Source organism: Natrix helvetica (genome assembly GCF_964273705.1).
Source record: "Natrix helvetica genome assembly, chromosome: 4".
NCBI lineage: Eukaryota > Metazoa > Chordata > Lepidosauria > Squamata > Natricidae > Natrix > Natrix helvetica.
The window spans coordinates 73548068-73561852 of NC_138550.1; the positions used below are offsets into that span (position 1 = coordinate 73548068).

The following is a 13785-nucleotide window of genomic DNA, read 5'->3' on the forward strand; positions in this document are numbered from 1 at the left end:
ATAATCTATGATGTTTGTGACAAGCCAACACTTGGGTAGCAAAGAAAAATCTGCTCAGGACAATTTCCCGTCTTGGAATTATTCAGACAGCTTTCTCTCATATAAAGGCATTTATTACTCCCTGGAATGACCAAAAAAATCTATTTTAGTTAGCAGAGAAATTCATTTCAGCTACATTTACAAAGCCAAGAGGACAAAGATCAAACAAACATTCAGTGGGCCAAATTTCACCAAATCACTTGTCCATGTCTTCAACAACATGCATCCTATAAAACAAGAGTAGACAGTGCTGAACTTGCTGAATTGCAGACCTAGTGGGCCAAGAAATGCCACTTTATCTTTTAAAAGTTAAATAAAATGTGCCTCAATATGCATCCAAGATTTCCTTTACACTCAGCACAGAGCACATTTGAAAATGCTGCAAATTATCTGGAAAATGCTGCTAGATAGCACCACACAAATGTAATCACAGAAATGAAAAAGAACTGGCTTACATGGTGCTGTTGCCATGGTTTCTGTGAAAGTAACACATGACCCAAATGTTTTGATAAAGGGATCCTGTGGAGAGCAGTATCTGCGGAGACACAGGTTGCCCGAGAAAAATTTTGAGCCAAATTTCTTCTTGAAAGGTATTTGCTTTTCATTCATCTCAATCACATCCTTATTTTGATATTGTACTATTCACTTTCTATCACCTTTCCATAAGCAAATGATGGACGGGAGCTAAAGGACAGAACATTTTTCTTTTCTTTTCTTTTTTCTCTGAAGAGTTGTATTACATCTCCCATCTTTACATGCAATAGCTCTAGAAAAAAGAAAGAAAAGAAAGATCCAGTTCTACTGAACTCTGCTCTGTAGAAGGGCACTTATTCTGCTGTTGAAAAATGTGTGGGCATTTGGGGAAGGGGGCTGCCTTTCTTCTTAGAACTCAAGAGAACTGGTTGAGGGCTGAATACTTACTGCTTTCCTAAATAACACCCTTGCATTCTGCTTGAGCAGGATTTTTAAAGTTTAAACATAAAATTGACCGTGTAAACTTTGGGAAAGACTATGCATTTTAGCCTCTTTTTTTCAGAAAGAGGAGAAGAGACAATAAGCTGATAAGCTGTTGTGCAGGTGAGGAACAATTTTAAGAAAACACTGGAAGATACAAAGTAGAGGAAAGAATTTGGGACTGAAGAAATAAAGAATAAGAGCAGAGAGAATCAAAGAATCAGATACATGTGATGAAAAAGTCCTACAGAATGGATAGATTTTATTCTTAAAAGGATGTTGAAAAGGTAAGCATAGAAGAAGGGAAAAAAGGGAGAAGCATATTTTTACCTTTTGAGGGGTGTGCGATGGCCCAGTTGCAGCAATTATAGCTGGCATCTGCCTTTCTTTTCTCTCTCTCCTGTGCTCCATATTTTCCCGGGCAAAATCTCCAACTGGGAGTAACAGTCTTGAAACCCTGCATTTCATCTTCTGTGGGGTTGATATTCCCAGTAGCCAAATCATACAGCCCTCTCTCCACTCATACAATCATAAACAAAATAGCAGAAAGAAAAACTATGCAAGGAATGTTTTGTCTCCCTGGGCGCCAAAGAGACCCTTGAAAAAGATGGGAGGTAGGCAATCCAATCCTGTAAGGAGCTTATTGAAGCCCAGCAGTTCACTAAGCTTCCTTTTTCATGGTGCCCAGATTGTCTGCATGGCTGCTGGCTCACTTCTTCCAAATTTTCCTGACTTACTTTCATGCAGATCATCTTGGACCTGCATCAACCTACTTCAGGAATGGGCTGACAACTAGAAGTTTGCTTTGTTGTGAGGACACATCCTCAATGAATGATAAGGGGTCCACTTTCCACAATCAAAATAAAATAGAATTAAACATGGGCAGAATCAATGGTACAAGAATATGGGTAACGTAATGTCCATAGATTTTCTCTTTAATAATTAAACATTTAATACTTGACATAAATGTATATACTGATACGTTGATGAAATCTGAGAAAATACAACTAGGAACAATATATGGGAAAAAACTCTAATCTTGTCAAACTCCAAGAGGTGATAGGAAAAAAAGGTGGACTATATGCTTATAGCCCGTGTTTACCTTCTAATGACTTAGGAGAGGCTATTCTTACTCCCTCATAATCCTTGGGCTGATGAGATGGCAAAGATGAGGAATCATCCTAGGCAGAGCAAGTTGTCTTCAAGTCTATGGGTTACAAGCTAACCAAAACATGTCACAGAAAAGCAAAGCCCTGTTCATTCCACAACAGCTGTAAATTAGACAAGTGTAAATTGAGACAAGTTAGGTATTGTCATTATGATCTTGATTATGAAGCAAAAGAAGGATGAGGAAAATGTTACCCCTGTTAGCCTTGTGAGGTAATCCAGACAAAAAGCACAACCGGGAGTAATGGCTCTATTGCTCTATATTTTTTGTAAGGTTACATTAACAGAACCTTGCAAAATCTGAAAGGACCCCTCCTGCTTCTCCTTTCACTCTCTTGAAAACTAAGGAGGGTCCCTTCTGAGCAGTGGTGGGTTCCTACCAGTTTGGCCGAACCGGTAGTAGCTTGGTGGCCTTGGTCGCTGGAACCAGCAGCGACCCAGGCCCACCACGCCCATGAATGGGTTCTCCTGTTGTTTTTTGCTTCTGTGCATGCTCAGAGCAATTTTAGTTGTATTGTGCATGGGTACGCAATGCACATCAAGCAGGGATGCAGTGCATCCCTGAGCGAACCAGCAGTAGTCTTTGCTGGAACGCATCCCTGCTTCTGAGATGCGTTAGCCAATACTTCAAAGTTTGTTTATCAAATCAGCTGCAGCTCCTTCTCCTGTCTCCCAGGTCATTCCCACATACCTTTACACCCCCTGGCCCTATCTTGGTAAGCTTTCATTAGCACCACACTACACAGGGAAGGAAAGTTAATTTTGAGATGTTGATTTCAGCATAGAAGGCTGGGGATGGAATTGTCCCTGATCCTAAAAGAAATTAGCAACAACTTATATTTGTTCCTAGCAAGAATGTCTTGTAGGTACTGTAAAAGGGAGCAGATGAAGGTTTTCCTACACAGTCCCAACTACTCTGCTATCTGTTGAATCATCAAGCAAGCATAGGACGCCTATCACCAAGATTGGATAGAAAGTTTATACATTACTTTCTTTTCCAGGCTACACTCTTTCCTAGATACTTTCAGTAAAAGCCATGACATTTTTGTTCCTGTATGGCTGGGAAGAATGGGGTCAATATAGTTGGAGGTAGGAGGGTGAAGAGGATGATTAGACACAGCAGAGGCAGGAGCTAATCACCCAGGTTGACAATGAGGGCAGGTGGGTCAATAGGTTAAAGATCTGTCAAAGCTATTAACTGTATTTAGGTTTGCCCAGAAGACTCTAAAGATAGTCCTCGACTTACAACAGTTCATTTAGTGACCATTCTAAGTTACAACAGCATGTGAATCCAGTTTTTCTTCCTTCCTCATCTGTGATGTCACCATTTTGTTATAACTGCTTTACCTGTTTAATAACTGTAGTACTGATGTTTTCCCCTCCTCAAACTCTGTCTGCAAGCTATCTACCACCCCCACTCCACTACCCCCATCTCTAATCCTCTTACAATGCCTTTTCTGGGAGCATCACCCACAATGAGGGGAGGGGGACCTTTTTCTCATGTCTTTTAGCCCTGCGCAGATGACTCTGCAACCTATGAAAGCTGACCCAGATGCTGGCTCCAGAGGAGACCTTTCATCCATTTGAGCCAGGAATAGGTTTTGGATCCAGCCCTCCACTAGAAACTCATCACAGCAACCAGAGTGTAGCAGACCTTCCCAAGTTGACTGACCATCCTTACCACCAAGCCAAGCCTAATGCCATCTAGCAGACATGAAGCAGAGGACCCTGAGATTGACCAGTGAAGACTAAAGACTCCTTTCAATCCCCAAAAGACAGCTGTAAAGACTATGGGGGAGAGTGGAAATTCATTGTAAGGTTTTCCTTCTTATGTTGTAATCAGTTAAATGGACTCTGGAGGATTGTATTTGGGAATGGTTGCCACAGCAAGTTCTGAACACTTTGGATTTCTGTCTGGTGGGAGGGAGATTTGTCCAGCATGATTGTATTGCCTGTATTCTAGAAGTAGCTACACACACATACATACACACCATTCAGAATTAGAGTGAAACTATCACCTTCACCTACCTCCTCACAAAGCTTCTTCTTTTTGCTCTGTGGCACTAAGGTTCAAGCAGTCATATCTCCCTGTTAATTCCATGGGGGAGGAGCTCCCCTCAGGCAATTCTGTCACTTGAAGAGATAGCAGAAAAGAGATCTCCAAAACCCAAGCCCTGACTGTGACTCACAAATGATGCTGCCCAGTAAAGCAGGATATGTTGCATTGGTGTCCTCATTAGTAGGAGTCCCAAGGCTCATTGTGTGTAATTTTAAAAACACTAAAGATTGCACACTGGCTAACCTCATTTTGGACTCACAAATCCTGGATGCATTAAAGTAAGAGCTAGGGCGGGTTCAAGAAACAACCCTTCAAAATGGGCAGCCTGTAATTTAAAGCAAAACTATGGCTATAAAGAATTGTGGGGTTTGTGTTTGCTTGAAATCTGACTGGAAGCTCACAGAAAGTGATATCTGACATCTGAAATTAATTGGCATAGAAAATTGAATACTGTACATTTCTTTCCAGAATTTTTGCCCTGGCTGCTAGAGCTTCATGGTTGAAAGTCTCCTTTTGAGAGCCACTGAAGGGATCCTTCTCTGCTCCCTCTATCAATGCCTTCCTCTTTGCATCAGAAAAATTAAAAGTACCCATCAAATCTCTCTGAAACAAGTTCAAAGCCCAAGAGAGGGTATAAATCGCTCTCTCACCCATGAGCTCGATTGCCCAGGACCTCAAACCATGTGGTCCTGTCCATCATTAAACCATATTTCCAAACACTCTCCATGTTTCCAGTGTCTTTCTCCCCACTTGGAACTGAACCCAGATGGACATTTCTTCCAACAGGAGTAATCAAGAAAGTGGTCAAGATCCAGTGACTACAATGCAGCCATAGCTGTTTTCATCTCCTCTTCATGACAGTCACCTCAGTTCAGAGAAAGCTTAAATTTATGGAAAATACTTTTCTGATTACAGTATAACAACTTTGGGGCATCCCAAGCAAGACTGGACTCCGAGGTCAGGATTCAACACGAGGACGCTAAATACAGTTTTGCTCTTTGTCTCCTTCTATTAGCAAATGCTTGTTGAGGTCACTTCTGCAACCTCCTCAAAGCTCTTTTTGAGAACAATGTTATACAAATATCTTGCTCTTTACCCCCCTCAGTGTAGTTGGCCAGCCACTTGGATTTCCATTCAGTGCTAAAAAGTTTTGTCTCAAAAGCTTGGAAAGGAGTGACCAATAGTGGTTTGATAACAAAGGCATTCTCAGTTTTAGACAAGCTTATTAACCACGGAATCCCATATTCCTCTTTCTTACCATCTTCAATCAAGGAGTTTTTCATAAGCAGCCATCAGTTGCTTTTTCAATTCTCCCTCCCCACTTTTTGATTTAATTTTTGATGTGGCAGTCATGATAACAAATTGTAGAAAGACAGATTTCCAGAGCAGCATCAAAAGACTTATTGTATGCTTCACGGAGGATCTTGAACAGGGTGAGAAATAAGTAAGATCTTTCAATTATCTTAATAAATATCTATTCTGAATTGCATTAATCCATGGTAGATCTGAGCTTTTCTGAGTATCAAAAGCACACTAGTAAAAAGGCCTTCAGAGCAGGTTTAGTGTATGCAGCTGGGCAGATGAACTAGATATCAGCAGTATTGTAGACTTATGGAGCTTCAAGTCAATTAGTTCATTGTTGCAGCCAGCCACTGATCAGAACATTTTCTGCCTCACATGAGTTTGAGGAAAAGGAGGAGAAGAGAGATGACTGTCAGTCCCATTTTAATTTCACATCTTGGATTTCTCTTAAAATAGCTTCACTGAAAATGTTAAACATTAGAAACGATAAAAAAGAGTCCTGTGCAACTTTGCAGTACAATTGCAATAATATGGAGCAATTGTCACACTGCACCAGGGGTGGGTTCCTGCCAGTTCTAACCTCTTCTATAGAAGAGGTTCCACAAATCTACAGTGCCATTTAGAACTGGATCCAGCTCCCTCCCCCTGCCTGTCCGCACATCATCAAGATGAAGAGCAAGAGGAGGAATTCTGGGAGTTGAAGTCCACAAGTCTTAAAGCTCTCAAGTTTGAACACCCCTGGGGTTTTTTTTCTAAAGGGTTAGGGGTGCAAGGGTCTTGTAACTTGACAGCTTTAAGACTTGCGTGCTTCAAATGCCAGAGTTTCTGAGCTAAGCAAGAGCGTTGTTAAGTGAATTTCAACACATTTTACAAGTTGGCCATGCCCACCCAGTCACATGGCTGGCAAGCCACTCCCACAAAGCAGGACACACCTATAGAAGAGGTTCTAAAAATTTTTGAAACCCACCACAGCACTGCACCAGCTTTTGAAATCACCTATCCAAAGAGGCATACAGTCTGTCTTAATAACCAACTTAGGCAATTTATTCTTAACGATACCATAGTCATTGGTAGTGTACAACCATTTAAAGGTACAGGAAAATCTTTATGTTGGCAAATTTCATCATATGCAGGTAGTCTATGCAGGTAACAAACGTACAAGCATTTGTTTAATGACTGTGCAAAGTTACAACATCACTAAAAATTAATTATAACCAGTCTTCACACTTATGACTGTTGAAGTGGTCATGTGGTCAAACTTTGTGTGCATGGCAACCAGCATATATTTATGGCAGTTGCAGGATCCCTGGCACAAGTGATCACCATTTACAACCTTTCCAAAGGGTTTCTGACAAGCAAAATCAATGGTGGAACACCAGATTTGTTTAACGACTTCATGATTCACTTAAGAACTGCAGTGATTCTTTTAACAGTCATTGGGTGCAACTCATTTAACTGCCTTGCTTTGCCACAAAATTTCTGGTCCCAATTGTGGTTGTAAGCTGAGGACTACCTGTATCAGGAATTTTCAATGCAGAAGGGAACTTAAGAGTAGAATGCAGGAAACATTTCTGATTTGAAAATAGGGCATTTTGACCTTACCTGCGAGGGTACCTGCGAGACCACCTACTGCCACCAGTAGCCTCCCACCGTCCAGTACGATCCCACAGAGTTGGCCTCCTCAGGGTGCCGTCGGCCAAGCAGTGTCGGCTGGTGACCCCCAGGGGGAGAGCCTTCTCTGTGGGAGCGCCTTCCCTCTGGAATGAGCTGCTCCCGGAGCTCTGCATAATTCCTGACCTCCGGTCCTTCCGACGCGCCCTAAAAAGTTGGCTTTTCCAGCAAGCCGGCCTGGCCTGTTAATGTTAATGTTAATTTTAATTTATTTTAAATGTATTGTTTCTTTTAAAAAAAAATCGGTTTGGTCTTTTTATTTTAATCTTTTTTTAACTTTTGTGATGTGTGTTTTTAATGTTGTACGCCGCCCTGAGTCCTTTTGGAGAAGGGCGGCATATAAATCCAAATAAACCTAAACCTAAACCTAAACTTGCCCAGACAGTTGTTGGTATAACCCTGGAGCACTTCTGGCAAGATTGGAATGGCTGCTGAGAACTAAAATTGCAATGTTTCCAATTTGAAATACCATTACTTAAAAGCCTATGATTAGGGATGCCTGGCACTGACACAGCAGGATTACTGCAGGCTTGAATACTGAAACAGGGATCAAAAAACCTTTTAATTGACATGTCCTTGTGATGCAAAGGTAAAGGCAGAGGTGTCTCTCTTTGAGAGTCCATTGGTTCTCTTTGGCAGCTATTTATGCAATAGCAAAAAGTTTCTGATAGAAGGTCACTGGCAGCATTTCCAGACAGGCTGAATGCATTTTTGTAATTTTTTTTTGTCACTTTTGCATTTTTTTAAAAATTATACTTTCATTTTCTCAGGCTGAGAACCCATGTGTTCTGGCAATTATTCCAATTGCATGGATCTGTTCTCTGTTCCATCCAGGGAAATATTATTCTACCAATTATCTTTGAATGATTATTTTAATGTCAGATAGTTGGCTCTCAATAGTGATTCCACGTCATTTATTAATATAAGTATAATCCTGAAAATTCTGAAGTCATGTTTTAACCATATGTGGGCAGACACTGCTTTATAATGATGTATTTTCATTATGGAGAGCCTCTGAAAAGAAATGTGCTTTTAAATATTTAGAAACATTTTAAGAAATAAACTTAAAGCTTTTGTATTTTTGTAAATAATTACAGCAATTTACTGCTTTACCTCAATTTCTTTTGGTAATAGAAATCTCTCCCCTTACTCCTTTATGGTCAGTTGCCACCAACTTTGTCAGGGGAAAGATAATTCTGTTGTTGCCCATTATTTCAAATGAAACAAATTTCAGTTTTATAGCTAGTAGTCATCTTTGTGTCACTATTTGTGCCATTCAACTATAAATGTCTGTTATATATTCCCAAGGGATTTATGGGAAGTCATATTTTGTTGCAGATGGATCCTTTGGGCAGACAAACAGAGAGATAGGAAGCCCCTATCTCACACCCTCAACCCTCACTTTCCCTTACAGTGGCACAAAAATAATGTCAGGGAGTAAGTAAGATCTGTGTGCATTCTAGAAGTGGTGCTTCTGTTATTCTCTGTGATACACCAAAGGATTCCCAGGCATTCCTCTTGGATCTCACATGCTGCTGGTGATCTCACTTCACTGCTTGTGTTGCTTATGCAAGCGGAATAAGTGGGGCAATAAAATGAAAACAACACCCTCACTTTTTAATCACAAATACATATGAAAGCAAGAACTTTATTATGCCAAGGTAGAGTTGTAAAATAATCTCAAGAATCTTTACTACAATTAGGTGACTAAATTGCTTAAAAAGCCCCCCATCCCAATGACCTGGGAAGAAGGATAGAATTATTGGGGTTGATATGCAAAAGTAAAATGCAATCCTTTTCTAAAATAGGGGAAAGGTAGGAGCAGAATTCTTCATCTTTGAAAGCTGCATTTATCACAATTGTTTAGGGACAAGGCATCCTACCTTAGAGTTGGTTCAGGCAAGATGATTTGAGATGACTGTCTGATGACTCTTATGTAGAAATGAGCTATGACCTAACACTGCAGACAGGATGCCAACATCCTTACCACCATTCACGTCTTAATTCAGTTTTTTTTTCTCCCTGTTTTTTCTTCCATGTCAGTTGAGTTGACATATTCAACTACCTCTCTCAACAGATGTTGGTTAAAAAAAATATTAAGCCACCTATCAAGTGCCATCCTTCCATGATCGGGGTCAAGTACTCTGTACATGCTCAGGGTTACTTTTTGCTGCCTTCAGCAGACGATGAAGTGAAACCTGGAGACAAATGAAACCGCGCTCTATTTACGGGCTGGAGCCGTGGAGAATTTGCCCAAACCTACTTTGGTCCCCCTAGGCTTTGCTTAGAGACCGGAGTCGCTTGCCACACGAAGCTTTCCAGGCTGGACCATTAGGGGGATTGAAGCGGTCTCTGGCAGCGGCAACGGGGCGTGGGCTCCCCAGCCGGTCCACCGGTTTCCCCAAGAACGGGATTCGCTGGAAGAGGCGACGACAGCAGGCGGGACGGCCCCGAAAACGACCCCGCCCCAGGCCTCCAGGAGGGGGCGGAGCCGATCGGCGAGAGGGGCCCCCCGATCGACGGATCTCCGCCGCTGCCAGGCCGGCTAGAGCGCTAAGCTTAGCAGCCACCAGCCGGGGAGCCCTGCCTATGGCGCAGCGCCTCGCCCTCGCCGAGCAGCCGCGCGCCCTCCAGGCAGCAGTACTGGGAAGCGGCTCGGCGTGAGGGGCGAAGGAGGCTCGGCTCGGCTCGCTCCTGACGGCCAAGGGGCTGCCCGGGCGCTTCTTGCCTCGCACCGGGAGCTGCCGCCGGCATCCTTCGTAGCGCTCTGCACCGCGCCGTCCGTTGAGATGCTGCCGCCGAAGAGAGGCCAAGCTTGGCGGCGCAGGAAGGGGCTGCGCGCGGGGCAGCTGTGCCTCCTGGCCTCGCTGCTGGGGTTCCTGCTGCTCGCGTGCGCCCGGGCAGGCCAGCGGGCTGGCCGCTCAGACGCCGCAGCCGGTGAGTGAGAAGAAGGGGGAGTGAACCTGCGGGGTCGCGCAGCGGGGAAGGGGGCGAAGAAGGGACTCCGGCAGCTACGAAAGGCGTCGCGACGTGGCGTTGGGAAGATACCAACCAGCCGCCCGGGCAGCGTGGAGGTGCTCTGCTGCGGCCATACCTGCCTGTGGGTTCGGTGATAGGGGGTTTCCGCGTGAAGTGACGCGCTCTTTGGCACCCCCCTTACCGTCCTTCGGATGAAAGGGATCATGCTGCTCGAATTTGTGGGTTGGGTTCAAAGGGAGGGGGCGTCAATTTACGGGATCATTCGCCCAACGTGGAGGGGCAGGGAGAGCTGTTCCTGCCTCCACAGTCCTTGGGGTGGTCCTGGGGTTCTTTCCTCCTCCGCCACCCTACCTAACAGGCACCATTCGGTGACTCCGGTCTGCAGGCAGGGAACGGGCGTTGCGGGAGCCTTCACTTGTAGGCTGCAGACAACTCGGATGGCCGAGTCGGGACCGGCGAGCGGGCTCTCCAGTTCTTCTTTTCCTTTCCCCGAAGTTCTCCTATGCCAGCCCCATTGGAATGAGCTGTGCACCTGCCTGCTCTGTCACCGGTCCCAATAATGTGCTTTTTTCCCATAGAAATATTCCTGGGTGGTTGAAACATGTCTTACTGAAGAACATGAGGAAATAAGTGGCTTTTGGAGTTTCTACCTGATTTATAGAATTTGCCAAATACGTTTAATCACCAACTGGATAACCATATTTTAACTTAGCATGTTATGTGACCTCCATCCTGTGAGGGTTCAGTAAATTAAAAGAACCTGGAAACTGAAGTTTGTGCTTCGCATTACTGACTTCTACATTATCCCCACCTATGGAACTTCCTCCAGTGACCTAAGGAACTACTGGGCTGAATGTTAAATGGCAAAGCTAGGATTTGGCTTGGATTCCTACAATTGAAGGACCTGTATGCACATCTCACTGTGGGATTGTAGCCAAACTGCATATATTACCAAACTGACCTTCATTCCGCTTGTGATCTAATGCATGCTTTTAGAAGGCTGTAATATTTAGATTGCATTCTTGTACTAACTTTCTGGCTAGAAATATGCCTAGCTGAATTCAGTGGGCCTATTAAGAAGACATGTTTAGGCTTGTGCAGTTAATAAAATCAAATATTAATAATATCTTTCCAGAGTGTCAATAATGAATCTTTCCTTCAAACAGTAGCTTATGCTCTATTCTTCCTAGCCATCCCCCATCCCACCTTGATTAGTAGAGAGGGGAGGAAGAAAACAATTTAGCGGGTTCAGGCATCTACGTACTAGTGCAGTTACTAGTCTTCACCTAGTAGCCTAGTAATCTCTTCCAGTTTGACATGGAAAGAGATAATTAGTCTGCCCTCCATCAATGTTATTTTTGAGCAAACTGCAATTTTTCAGTTTTTCTTGGCCTTAGATCAGCAAGACTTATTTTTGTCTAACCTTAGCTAGAGAAACCACTACAGACTGATGTGGTACTGAATAGCAGATAATAGAATAAATAAACAAACATTTGGTTTTATCATTCCATAACAATTATTCTTAGCATCTCTGCATTGAGCACATGAATTGCCTTGGTTTTTTTTTTCAATGGGGCAGATGATAATGATTCTCTATATGGGTACAGGTGATGATAGAGAAGGTGTGTCTTTCTTTGTAGATTCATGATGGAGGTGAGATTTTAACATTTCCATTCATTGCTTAGCTAGTCAACAAGACTGCTCTTGTTTTACTGTTCTTCTGTTGTATTGTTTTTTTCAAGTTTAAAATTCCTTGGAACCATGATTTTCTGATCTTACTTCAACCGCCTGGATTTTACAATCTCACTTATCAAGCTGGACTTTCATAGAAGTATCTGTAATTCCGGGTTGTTTGGTACCACTGTGACAGCTGATCAGCATTTTCAGGAATTGCATGTATCTGTTCAACTACGGTTGCATAGCTAGCGGAAAGTTTCTACATTAGGTTTCTTCTGTAATTTCCCTATGCTGCTGGATTTTGTGAAGAGAAAGGCTATGTACAATATCTCACCTACCATGAACAAAGGAAAATCCATCTGCTTATGGTTTATGTTTTTGTTTCATATCATGCATAAGAATCACTGAGTCACATACATCACCCTGGGAAAGTGAATGGTTGAACCTAAGTTAACACTTCTCAACTGTGAGGGCATGCAGTGGAAAACTGAGCAAATGTATCAGAACTAGACTATTTGTCTTGCCTCTACTAGTGTTACTGTATTCTCTGGAGTTCCTGTTTACCCATTGAGGAACATGAGAGTTGTCTAGTATTACATAAACCTGACCTTGATTTGTGTCTTGGAGAACTTACCCCAAACTCTGTTACCTGAACTAGAAAACATGATAGATTTGTTCTGTAGTATGCATTCATACAGCTTTGACCATACTTGTGTTAGATTATATTCCACTTACAAGTAGTCCTTAGGTAACAATCACTTTTTTATTCAGTGACCATTCATGCCAATAAATACAGCCAGGTATTGGCTAGTGAACCAGACATTGTGATAGTAGATAAGGACAGAAAGACAGCAGTGGTGATAGATGTAGTGGTGCCAAGTGACAGCAACGTTAGGTACCGGTAGAAGGAATATGAGAAACTGGAGAAGTACCAGGGCCTGAAGGAGGAACTAGAGACAATGTGGAATATAAAAGTAGTCCCAGTGGTTGGGGGACCATTTGAGGCTATGACTCCTAAATTGGAAGAGTGGCTCCAGCAGACTCAGGAACAGCATCAGAGCCTTCTGTCCAGAAGAGAGCAGTGCAAGGAACAGCTTAGATCAGTGATAGCTAACCTTTTTGGCACCAAGTGCCAAAACTGGAGCACATGCACACCTGGAGTGCCGGAACCCGGAAGAGAGCAGCTGCTCCTTTGTGCCGGAACCCAGAAGAGAGCAACTGGAGCCGCTGTTCTTTTCTGGGTTCCATTACGCGCATGTGTGCCAGCCAGCATGCGATGGAACCTGGAAGAGCAGCTGGCAACAATGTGCATGCCCACAGAGAGGGCCATAGTTTCGCCATCACAGGCTTAGATACTCTGCAGAACCCTCAAACTCCCTGCCTCTGGCAATTAACCCAAGAATGAGGAAGACACATGTCACCCACAGACAGGGGAAGGGTGTGTGTGTGTGTGTGTATGTGTGTGTGTGTGTGTGTGTGTGTGTATCAGAATCCACATACTTCAATTGTGCTCTTCATTTTCATTTATAATATGTTTTGCCTCATATCTTATATTGTTGATAAAAAGAATGAATCGCTGATAAACAATGATGAAGAATGAATGAAAAAGAATGAGGGAGAAACAATTATATCTGAAATGTTTGTATATGCATCACACATAGTATATAAGTTACAGTTTTTTAGTCCTGCACCTAAATTTTAAAAATGAATGTATGAAATTATATATAACTTAAGTAGCCATATGTGAAAGAGCAACACGTAGAAGGGCCAAAAATGCTTCTCAGATATAGGTATATTGTTGTTATAAGATCAGCAAGAGTTTCTTTGAAATTTGGGGATATGGAATCTTGACATTCTCCACAACATGACAGAAAGTGCAGCCCTTGGTTCTCTCTGAGCTTTCAGACATTCCATTAACCAATAGGCAACATCATCAG

General features: G+C 42.9%; 1 protein-coding gene and 1 long non-coding RNA gene across 3 annotated transcripts in view; both read left to right on the top strand.

The window, feature by feature from the left end:
* Nucleotides 1–523: 523 nt before the first annotated feature.
* Nucleotides 524–4941, top strand: LOC309392104. Its single transcript, XR_014175392.1, has 2 exons — nt 524–629; nt 3672–4941. It is a non-coding gene; the product is annotated as an uncharacterized lncRNA (long non-coding RNA).
* Nucleotides 4942–9561: 4620 nt separating this feature from the next.
* SLC24A3 (solute carrier family 24 member 3) overlaps nt 9562–13785 on the top strand; it is a 207304-nt gene continuing 203080 nt past the window's right edge. For both annotated transcript variants that reach the window (XM_081950254.1, XM_081950255.1), the window contains exon 1: nt 9562–10129. In XM_081950254.1, coding sequence (XP_081806380.1) covers nt 9982–10129 — 148 coding nt within the window. In that variant the 5' untranslated portion in view covers nt 9562–9981. The remainder of the gene's footprint in view (nt 10130–13785) is intronic.